Source organism: Pyxicephalus adspersus, chromosome 2 (assembly GCF_032062135.1).
Source record: "Pyxicephalus adspersus chromosome 2, UCB_Pads_2.0, whole genome shotgun sequence".
Taxonomy (NCBI): Eukaryota; Metazoa; Chordata; class Amphibia; order Anura; family Pyxicephalidae; genus Pyxicephalus; species Pyxicephalus adspersus.
In genome coordinates this window covers 21,484,992-21,497,466 of record NC_092859.1, presented here as the reverse complement: position 1 = coordinate 21,497,466, position 12,475 = coordinate 21,484,992, and the positions used below count along the sequence as shown (strand labels likewise).

The 12,475-nt window shown below is 40.6% G+C and overlaps 1 protein-coding gene across 1 annotated transcript in view; it reads right to left on the bottom strand.

Annotated features, from left to right (window-relative positions):
* Positions 1–1,462: 1,462 nt before the first annotated feature.
* The window catches only part of PIK3C2G (phosphatidylinositol-4-phosphate 3-kinase catalytic subunit type 2 gamma), a gene marked incomplete in the record, with an annotated part of 45,580 nt that continues 34,567 nt past the window's right edge, over positions 1,463–12,475 (bottom strand). Inside the window, 7 exon segments of the mRNA XM_072399878.1 lie at positions 1,463–2,133; positions 3,137–3,262; positions 3,598–3,677; positions 3,808–3,868; positions 8,941–9,112; positions 10,429–10,538; positions 10,909–11,065. Coding sequence (XP_072255979.1) covers positions 1,993–2,133; positions 3,137–3,262; positions 3,598–3,677; positions 3,808–3,868; positions 8,941–9,112; positions 10,429–10,538; positions 10,909–11,065 — 847 coding nt within the window.

Here is a 12,475-nt window from a genome sequence, read left to right as displayed (position 1 = left end):
GTTGGCAATTATCCTCAGCAGTGCAGCTCTGGTTGCTGATGTCTAAGGCAGCACTTTCACTCCAACAAAACGTTTAATTCAGGTCAGCGGCAGTACAATATGTCTGCCGCTCGCTCTGCCAGTATGCTGGCTCATGACAAGCAGAGAAATTGTCTTTAATTAGTGCTAATTAGTTTATATGCCGCAATAATTCCTCACGGCTGAGTGTTCCAGAATCTCGCAATAGAGTGTGTGAGTCTGTTGTATTCTGTAAACATGAATCGTTATATGCAACAAACAGGCCGCAGACACAACGCAAAACCCGACTGCTAAACTGAAATCTGGACAAAAGATAGGCAACAGAAGTTGGAGAGAATAACATCCCACAGTATCTGCAGTCTGGTATTTCTGTTATCAGCTATTATAGACTACTGGAAGCTCATTAGATACTGACTGATTACTGAACAGGAAGTCAGGTGTGCACAGGAATATCGTATTAAAAAAACACCTTTGGGTGGAACGGGACATACGTAATATGAATGTACAGAGGACAAATCTGCAACATATTGACTTTTGCTATCATGTCAATATGGACCAAAATCCCTGAGGAATATCTCCAGCACCTTCTTAAATCTTTGCCATGAGGAATTACAGCCATGGCATTTTTCATCCCATTGTATTGGAAGTAGACACAACATACATGCAACATACACAACAACTCTGCTTCAAATTTAGACAACATCATTGTCACAGAACCATTGCAAATTGCATCTCAGGTACATAACTGGCAGGTTCAATAGTTATTTTTGGGACATTGTTAGGCAAGGTATTTAGGTTAAAGCTTGCTTAAGCATTCTCCTTAATGCCCTTGTCCTGCACAAATCTGGGCCTACCTCTATTAAAGGTGACCCGTCACACTGCCAAGTACACACGTATGCATGACATGAATGTGTGCATACACTTTAAACCTCACCTCCTCTTTGGGCAGATCCCGCCCCCTAGGACCAACCTCCCAATTTTTTATTTATTATTTAATTAATAATTTATAATTATTTATTAAATATTAATTTATTACTTATCTATTCTAGTGACTTTCTCAGGTCTTCCTGTGATAACAGTGGGCAGCAACTCAATGATGTAGAAAATGGCACGCACCACGTAACATGTGAGCTGTTCTCTGCATCACTCTTTTGTACACCCATGCCAACCTGATGACACTCCCTTCAGGGCAAGTTTATGACACAATGGGTTCACAGTGGGTTAAATAATGTTCTATGGTGCCGTCAGCTTAGTAGCGGAGTGTCAGCTGGGACAAGAGTAGGTGGATTGCAGAAATAGAGTGTAAAAAAGAGCAGCACTCAATTGAACTTTTTTTAAATGGGGGAAGAATTTTTTTAAAAGTAATTTTGAGTCCTGCTATATTTTCAATTATTGTATACAGTGGGTTTTCCATCATGTGACACAGATCTCTACCAATCACCAGTAAATGACAAAATAATTTATTTCTTCCAATAAAAATCACTCTCAGAATTGTCTCTAATTACAAAAGTAGTTTGTAGTCAGTACATGATATTTACATTTTAATAAATATCTGTTATCACATCCTGTGGACAGAGTGTGAGGGATTTCAGTACCTCACCCCTGATTGTAGAACTCCTAACTCCCTACATAACAGCACCAAATATCTCTGTATGAAGGAGGCAGTCCTGACCTCCTTCTGTTTGGATGTGAAATACCCCATTCTTAAAGGGCCACTTTGCTGGATGCTGAGGCTCAAGTATAATACTTAGGTAAACACTGAAATGTCAGTTCAGAGTGAGATGACTCCACAACACCTGCGTATTCATGATAATATAACATTTTCCACTGTTGCTGACAATGATGGTGCCATCTGATCATCATCACTCTGGAACACAAAACTCCAGAGATGGATATGCTCCAATCAGGAGTCACCCATAGAAATATGGCAGCTCATATCAGTTCCCTGGATTCTGAAGATACAGATGTGCTGGCTTATCCTCCTAGGCGATACCAGATGTCCTTGTTTAATGGGACCGTGCTCAGTGGGATGCTTAGCATCCCCAGAAAAATGCCTTTACTCTTCACCTCGAACTTCATCACATTACCATCCAACTGCTGTACCGAGAATTGCACCTGCCGTGGTAATAGAGACACAATTAATCGGGATATTCAGAATTACATTATATAGAGGGGCAATATGTATACACACAGCCACAAAGACATGCTCAATTCATACCAAGGATAAAAGCATGTAGAGGAGCTGTACACTTAAATTGCAATAGGGACACAATTAGTTCATATACCAAACAACAGGGACACAGTCAATTCATATATATCTTGAATAGAGGTCAATCAACATGTATATCTAAAATATGATTATCTAGAAGGGCCATACACACACAAAGCAACAGGAACATGATCAATCCATATACGTAGAATAGTCTATAGAGGAGCAGTACACATTTAAAGCAACAGGGACATGATCCCTCTCTATACCCAGCAATAGGGGCACACTCAATCAATATATCTAGAATAGGAGTATATAGAGGACCAGTGAATATATGGAGCAATGGGAACACAATCAATCTGTATAGGCAGAATATCAGTATATAGTGAAGCAGTACATACAGTATATACAACCACATTGACACAATCAACCTGTATATACAAAATAGGAGGTATCTAAAGGAGCCATACATATACAAGACAACAGGTACATGATCAATCCATATACCCAGAATAGGACTCTAATGAGGAGCAATACACATACACACATATGAAGGCTTCATCGTTGGTATAATTTTATCAGCAACATTAATACACTGTGACAAGTAAAATCAACTCCATACAACATTAATGCTCTCCACAACATCTCCATTATCATATTTATTATCATCATCCGTCAGACAATGAATATTTTAGTAAGAGCAAACCACAGTCACATATTCTCAGTGGGGTTTGTGTGAAGATCAATTAACCATGCAGAGAGTTGTTGGCTCATGACAGGAAAGTGGACAACGTCCTTTATAGGTACAAAGGCCAGCACTGGTAATACCCAATACATAATACACTGGATGAATAGTGTTCAGATCATTTTTAACCCCTCACTCTGCGGTATCACCATCATTGTACTCACCAGCTTGTTGAAGGTTGGAGCTGGAGATTTGATTGGAGATTTCACTTTCTCTCTGGATATTTCTGTGTTCCGGTAATGGAGGGAGATGGTGACGCTGGCGGTAGGGACAGAGCCGTCTGAAAAATACTGATGATAAAAAGTGATAGAGGTGAGCAGACCATAGGCAAAGCCTGGTCCTGCCTAATAATAAATCTGGCTATGGGCGTCTATTTTGCCATCAGTGATTCACATGTATGACACTGAGCACCCCCACGTGTTCAGTGTGACCCTATCCTTAATCCAACCAACAAATGGGAGCATTTTTTGACCCCAGTACATCTCCTGATCACACACACACTCCCGGCATAAAAATATGGAAGAGGTTCATAGTGAAACTTTGCTACCCACCAGACTCCACCTATTGTTCTCTGTTATCAGCTGCTACGCTGACAATGATGACTACCATTTGGTGAGAAACTTACAATATTTCGGAGATGCTTGAGGAGGACGGAGAAGACCGGAGGAGAGAACGAGAAGTGGAGCTGAATCCCGCGCTCACCATCTGACCAATCAGAAAAAAGAACTGTTAGGAAAAAACTGGCATGCAATATAATTCCATCAATTCACAACATCTACACCCCGTACAGAGAGTCGGATAAATATGTCACTACAGTCATCATAAGGACACTTACCCTTTGCACTGGATGGCTCAGTGTCTATGGGCATCCCGAGATCTGTCAGAATTCGCTCACTCTGTTGGAAGAGAAGGAAGAATCAGAGAAAACATTCCAAGAGGACCTGTCAGTTTTAAACATTGTGTCCAGAGCAGTTTTAAACATTGAGTCTCTTTCCTGACATACCAGGTTCTAGCTCATCCCATCAACATGACACCAATCCTACCTTCATTAAGTGTAATCAATGCATTAAATGAGCACTGGAAAGACCTAGTAGAGAGTTAATAGTGGCCTTTTTACTTTTTACCCCCAAGGAACGCCAATAATAATTTTCAGATTTTAGACTTGTTAGACTTGTTTGCCAGTGGAAAAAAAATGCCCCCTATACATTAGAGGTCCTTGGTTTCATGCAGCTGGCTCTGCCAAGTGGTGTCAGCCCTGGAACTATGCAGGCACCAAATTTAGGGAGGTCAGTCAGTAAAAGCACAAGGAACCTCTGGCAACATTTAGAGGAACCCTAAAATTCTACATAACCCTGGTTGATAATGGATTATAGTTTTAAGGAGTAAAGAGGCCCAATGAATAGTTTACAGTAGGGAGTAGTGGATACATTCAATTATTGGTTTATAATTGTAAGAAATGGAGAAGTCAATAAATTGTTTTCAGTAGCTAGGAGAAGCCTCATACACCATTTAATGTGAAGAAAGACTGTTTCTAGAAAGAAAAAGCTGCACATTTTGGAATGGTGGGTAGGTGGTTTTAATGGGATGGATTAGGGAGGTTAAAATGTAGACCAAAGTATGCAAAAGTATGAGAAAAAGTCTCTAATGAACATCACATATCCAAATCTTGACTGAAAGTCATGCCAGCTCCTCTCCTTTCCTTTCTGACAACACTTTATTTATAAATATATCAGAAAAATTGTGTATCTTGCCTCAAATTCATTAATGGATATTTAAAAAGGCTTTATTAAATTTTATTGATTTTGTTTGTATTAAAATAGTGGGAAACAGTATTGATTTTAATGCGAGAAGTCAGGTGAATGATGGCTCCGGCCGTACAATATATAGCAACCTATCATCTACAATATATAGCAACCTATCATCTTCAGATTTGTTCACTCACTTGGCAGTGTACTGGAGGAGCCTAGGATATAATCAAATCACACAATTATTGTTAGCTTTGTAATTTTAATTGCTATTCAGCTTAATAACTCCGAGAACATTTATATTCACACTTGAAATTGACAATGAATTTACACATTAGGGGCCCCCAGAGACAATTCAGCAGAGCCTTGAACTCAGAGAGAGCTGATAGTCAATGGTGGGAGCTGTAGTTCTTTAGCAGAACCTTAGACTGTCCTGCAAATCAAGCAGGACTGATGGTTCTCAATGATGGGTGTTGTAGTCCCTCAGAAGAACCTTGAACTGTACTAGAAATTATTCTGACTGGCAGTCGTGCATGTAGGGAGCGTAATACTTCTTCTGTGAAATCTGTTGGTCCATAGTCACCTAGCTATTCTGCTCCACGCAGTGCTGGCACTGATCCATCTAGAATTAGTATTCCTCTCTATCTGCTATTTCTGTAATTTATACAATTATTTCTCTCCTTTATTAATCTCAGCATTTCCATCATTAAATATACAAATCTATTCACAGGGCAAAACGTGGGCTGTGCCATGCTGACTCAGATCTGTCTGACACACCGTAGGTGAAGGATAAATCTCTCCACAATCCCTGATATATCTGCATTCACCTGATGCTGCATGCATGCAATGGAATAAGGGAGACAACAAATGACGGGGGTCACTCACAAACCCCAACAATGGCAGAAAGGACATTTTTTCATGCAGGGATATGATAGTTGCCCATCTAGGACTTCTTTTCATGGCACATACTGGCATGCAATCATAAGGTGTAGCCAGTATGGACCTACTCGCCTTCACAGAGGGAACACCAATAATTAAAAAGAAACCCCATTCTAAAGGATTATCTGTACCTATATTTTTAATATAAAGTCTGTATTTCAGTGACATTGACTTGAAAGGTTATGTTTGGGAAAGAATTTAAGTTTTCATACACAGTAATGTGTGAATATAAAACTTAATGTATGCCTAATAGAAAGCCCCTGCTGTGGTCTCCAACCTTGTGGCTTGTTACAATGTTGCACTCTGATCAATAGAGGAGAGGAGAATATAAAGATGAAAAAGAAATAAAGAAGGAAAAATGGACTTCAAAATTGCTTTTCAAAAATATAATTTGTAAAATGTAACAAGTAATGTAAAGTAGTGTACATTAACATATCGTTTTTTTTTTTATCCATCTCCTGTTGTAAAGTCATGGGGTGGAGACTGCCGCACTAGACAAACAAGACCTATGCTAGGTAAACTTGTTAACATGTGACATTGATTACTGCTATAGGACGTCTTGTTACCCGACATGTTTCGTCTTTTTGGCTTCCTCAGGGGAATATTTAGACGTAAAAGTTTTGTTGTGTTCAAAGTGATAGTAATTACAGCAGTCAATTATGTCAGTAGTGGAAAGTATGGGAGAACACCAGTTATCCAGATCGGTACCAAGATAGGTATAGTGCAAGGGAAGTTGATGGTAATGCTTAGTCAGGTGGATCAATGTACAGAGTACCTTTTGGGTACAGTGGAGGAGTTAAACAGCAGCATGAGTGCTGCTTCTGGCATTCCGAATATTAAAAGGGAGGAGAGGAGAATGAAGAAATGCTTCCTCCTGGCTGCATAGAACTGATGACATCTTCCCAGCCTGTGGAAAGTCACCGATTGGTGCTTAGGGATGGCATTTTATTGATATAATACATTTGATTTAAAATTTTGATAAGCAAAGATAAAAGGATAAAATAAACCAAACAGTGGAGATCCTCCATACAGTGACACCCCTAGGCACCCTCTTCCTATCAAGTTCTTATTTTTTTTAGATGACACATCTCTCATCCATTCCTGCATCTGATTATGTTGATGGTGTCACCAAGTCTAGGAAGAGGATGGATGCCCAGTTGTAACTTTCACCTCCAGCAATATGGCAGGCTACACAATGCTGTGGATTGGATAACTAATTGGTACTTTGCAAAGGAGCAGCTGCAAGATGAATATTGTCAGTACTATAGCACACCACCATCTGTGTGAAGGGACCAGATGGCTGGAGTTTAGATTCACTATAAAGAAGAACTCAACATGCGATGGTGTAGGTTAGCTTTGGTATTATCAGTAAGTATAAACAGCATACTTGTCAATTATTGCACTATTGATGCTCTGCAACGATGGCAGGTCCAGGAATCTATCCTGGGCAATACTCTTACGCCCCTGGGCAGCCACTGAAGATGTGATTCCTGCACACACACAGGAGTTATATTGTTCCTGTCACCGGGGTCTATTCATGGCAGTGTCACATATATAGCTGGTCTTTATGTTGTACAGGACATGCACTATGCAGTGTAGGCAAAAAACAAAATGCCACCAGAAGCCAGAGAAGATACTTTGCATGTTTCCTCTTCCAAAAACCTATACTTCTTGATGACTTTTTTTTTAGTTTAATTCTGCTATGGTTCATTGGAGGAGATTGTCCCAGCAATTTATCCATGCAAAGGTATCAGAATAATAAAATGTAGATTGGTTGATTGGTTGATTCATTTTGCACTATAGATCGGTGCCAGTGCTGCAAGGCTTAGCTGGAGCAACAAAAAAGGCTGAGCCAGACAACGTGCAGGGAACTACAGTACGGCATAGCGAGGTTCAGCGTTCCTGCTATCAATTTGTACTACATCAGGTCTGGAGCGGCAGAGCAGTTTATCCTGTCTCTATTACACACAAGAAGAGTGCTCAGATAAATCACCCACCTAATTTACAATCATCCGAAAGTATCAGCAAAGTGATCAATGTTCTACAGAGATTCCCCTATAAATAAGTGCCGACACCTCAGGCCTCTCACTCTAGGATCTCATTGCATTAATCATCCAATTATTTATTTCTGAAATCACAAATATGAGACGGCAGAAATATTCACTGATGTGTAACGAGGAGCCGCAACACAACTCCACCTGAAATGTATCCGAATTCCCATCAGCCGCTCATCTATTCCAAACCAGACGCGCAACGGCTTCCGGCTACAGAACTCCGCCGACAATTTATCACGCCGAGAAACAAGATTGATCCGTTTTTCAGGAATCTCCAGCGGCGTTTATCCCGGTGGGGAGGAGAATTGCGGCTCAAAGATCGCTAGAAGCCAAATAAGTAGAAAATAATTACAGCGGCCAAGAAATGGATTGCAAACAGCCGAGGACAGCAAGACAGGAAAATGAAACACGGTGCTCATATTTACAAAAGAGGAAAAATAATGCTAAAATTTCCAATTCCTCTGTGTGACCAAATATTCAACACCAGAGGGGAGGAGAATTCACAGAGCTGCCAGCCAGGACTGCGCCGGAATAATATTACTGACTGAATATCATTATTCTGCTGAGTGATACAGTGTATACTGAATATACAGAAAAACCTACACCACACTTTGCTACTAATATATACAGGTAGTCCCCGGGTTACATACGAGATAAGGACTGTAGGTTTGTTCTTAAGTTGAATTTGTATGTGGGTCGGTAACAGGTACATTATTTTATTAAATGCAATTAGAACAGATGTTTGTTCCAACATATTATTAGGCAGCATGGTGTCAGTTACTGTATAAAATCTTCACTGTGAGTTAATCACAAAGCAAACTTTATGGAGCCTAGACATTCATTAACTTCTGGAGCAAACTGTGCTTTGATATGCAAAAAGAAACAACTGCAGAGTTTATCTTGGTCATTATAAAGTTACAAGATGTTACAGAACAGATCAGCTTTGATGGAGAGAAGGCCCCCGTTCCTCCCATCAAGCCTCAACCCTGCACACAAGCTAACAGGGAAGCCCCCGTTTATATCTAGGATCCGTATGTCGAATTTCCTAATTTCCAGAAGAGCTTATATGTTTATGTCCAGAGCCAAGTTCATATTAACAGAGAAAACCACTAACTCCATGCAGTTGGAGTCCTGGTCAGACCTGAACCCTCAATCTTATTCATATGCTCATTCATAAGCCTTTCTGATATAAGCTCATGTTCCTAGGAAAGTATGACACTCAATTCTTACCATTTTATAGATCTTCTTTAAACCCTTTACAGCTGTTTTCCGGATGAATTTCGGCAGAGATGGGTTCACCTGTCCGGCTAGTTTTGCCGCATCCGTTGGATTCATGTTGGCGAAAGCGTGGATCAAGAAATTTAACTTTACAGAAACACACTGCAAACTTTCCGTGATCTTGCTGGAGGAATAAAAAAATATTTCACACTTCTTTCTATCATCCTGTTATATCAGAGCTATCAACCTGCAGAGTATTAGTGATCACTGTGATTTCTGGGGTACCAATCAGAAATGTGTCTGCTATAGAATATCGCTCTCATTGTGATATGTGTAAACTTGGTTGCAATGGTCGAGATGTGGCTGAATGCTTGTAAGAAATACAATGGAACTTTTATCTCTGACATATGTCAATTTTACAAAAACCTCTTTATCACTCCTCATTTATCAATATGAGGAGTGATAAAAAGGTTTTGGTAAAATTGTGGCATTATTGAACATACAGAAGTGAACATGGAATACAAAACAATCAGATTTCAGTATGTATATAAAAAGATGCAATAAACACTTGTTCGTGTGCTTATTATAAGATGCAAACATTTTTTAAACCCTTTAGGTAACGCCAAATCAATCTGTCACCATTTGGGGCACATTTCTGTTCCATGATGGTAAGCGTAGGTGAACGTGGGCCCAATCACCATATAACTGGATTCCGGATATGGTTACATACCTGGCTTTTATTACCCCATAACTGCATCCTATTACCTCATACATGGATTCTGGCTTCCTCTATATACCTGATCCCCACCAATATGGATTTTGGAACCCAGCACCACATCATTAGATCTTGGGTCCTTTAGTCCCCAGATCCATAACTAGTTCCGATCAGCATATACTTGGATCTCAAACCTTAATACCCTGTATCTGTGTCCTTTACCTGGATCTAATTTCTCACCATAGGCCTGGATCCTGGATCACATGACCACATACCTATATCTAAGTTCCTACCACATACATGGATCCTATGATACATACCCAGATTCTGGATCATACTACATACCTGGATACTGAATCTTAACAATGCACACCTGAGTCCTGGGTTCCATCACTACATACCTGGATCCCAGTTATTCTAACATACTGGGAACCTGGATCCCATCACTATATACCTGGATCTTGGGTCTTTTAATCTCATAACCAGATCCTACCATATACCTGGATCCCTTATCCTATTGTTATACACATGGATTCTGGATCCCATCACCTCATACCATAATCTCGGGTTTTGATACCCAATACCTGGATCTTATCACCACACTTGGATTATGGGTCCCACCACACACCTGGATCCTATCACCACATATTGAGATCCCATCACTAAATACCTGAATCCTGAATTCCATCTGGGATAGAAGGAACACTCAGGTCATGACATGTTTGCCACCATAAAGGTCTTTATTTTTCCAATATGTAGATGAATGAGCTCCCACTTGCATTTACCTTGTAAAATAACTAGTTGCCTGCAGGTCAGAGTCATATGGCCGTAGGTTGTCATGGACGTACTTCAAATCATGAACGCTGGATAATTCGGGGAGGCCAGCTTGCAGCATCTGGGGACAGAACAAAAGGACACAAAGTTGTTTGCAAACTTTTCTTGTTTGGGAGGGAGGCCCTGATTTTCTATAAACAAAGGGGAGAATAGGGGAGGATATGTCCCTCCTGTGACTCATCCAGATATCTTTGTAATCTGCGCTTGAACTACTGAGATCTGTAGACACAGAATTGAATTAGTTTTGTCAGAGAATACCTGAGAAAATCTGAGCCTTTGACCACATAAGTGTATTCGTTTAGACAGAAGAGGAGAACTACACATAAAAATACTTTCTAGGGTGAGCTGAGCCAAGAGGAAGAGGCACATATGTATCAATGACATTTCTTATACCAGAATTCGGCACTCTGTAGTGTGTGATAATAGCTCACCAGCTCCAGGGCAGTGATCAGTAAAGTGCTGTGTTTGCGAATTATGTTGTAGGCGCAGCAGCAAAGATCTACAAACTCCTGAGCACGCTGTGGGCTCCTCCCCTCCTCCGTGATGAAGTTTTCCATTTCACTGGTAAAGATGAATGGTGCGCGGTCTCTGCAAGACACAAACCACAAAGAAACCTTGCATGATATATAATGAATATTACAGCTCCATCATTGGAAAAAAAATATAGCTGAGGGCCAAAATTCAAACCACTTTATGCAGTTTTGGGTTTTTAGATGTTGGAAGCTGCAATGACCTCACAGTGTAGGGTGACACCTTGTAGACCCCCTTTTTAGAGCCATTGATCCCTGCAGCACCCCTTGGTCTAAATACTGCTCTGCAATACTCCCAGCCAAGAGCAAATTGGGGTTCATAATGCTAATCTCCTGAAAAGCTTAAGTGCCTGGCTGTCATGTTAACTCCCTTCAGTGACTTTTAGGTTGGTGACACAAAAAGTGCAGAAATCTGGAGATCTGGCGATTTTCGCCATGGTTTGCTGCATGCTTGCTGTAGACTAGAGGCACATTTTTGAAGCCAGACAATGCCCATGTACATATTACAGTTTTTTTCCATTTCTTCTCTGGTGAAATTGTTGTCACTGCAACATAAAGTGAGGGAATTTTTTTTTAATATAGCCGCTTCTGATCCATTCTTGCTCCATACATAACAAAAATTGGCTGCACTTATCCTTATAAACCCCAAACCCAGACTGACTATTTTGTATGGAGCTCCAGCATAAAATGCCGCATCTGACACAGGAAAGTTGTATTCTGGATGCAGCGATGAAGGTGCAGCTTGTTCTCCTCTGACCTACATATGTGGATGGGAATGAAGCCTAATGACTCCCCCATCTCATTATCTCATCACTGACACTAATCACACCTGACGTCCGCCAATTAAACATTTAATAGACGTTCCCCTCACCCGCTAATGAGAAGTGACAGCGGCCATAATAGGCCGAGACCCCAAGCGGCCCCGGGGACACAGAGAGATCTATCCCACCAAAACAGAAAGATCAGGACAAACATGTCCATCCAACGGAGAAGGGAGCTGGGGAAAGAGCTGCAAGTTAACCAGTGTTACAGAATAAAGAAAAAGTTTTGGCTCTGCATAAAGAAAGACAAACGATTCTGCAGGAATTGCTCAGCCTGTGGAATGACGATGGACATGAAACATATGATATCAGATGATGTACACCTCAGGGTCTGAGTTGCAGAAAATATGGATGTGTCACACTGTTCCCTGCGGAGAGGAGGAACTGCTTCATGGATCAGCATTGCAAGTTACAGCAGAGGAATCATGAAAGACCTGCTGAATTACAGGATTACCATCCAGAGGAATGTGGTTACAAATGATGGCATATACAAGCGTTCTCATTGCAAATTGTAAACTGATTTCCAGTGGACGATATCTGTCCTCCAGCAGTGCATGCTGAGCCTGATCATTATGGGACAGTCAGAGGGATAGAGGACAATGATCCCTTTAAGAAATAATACTTCTATTCTGGGAAAGTTTACAATT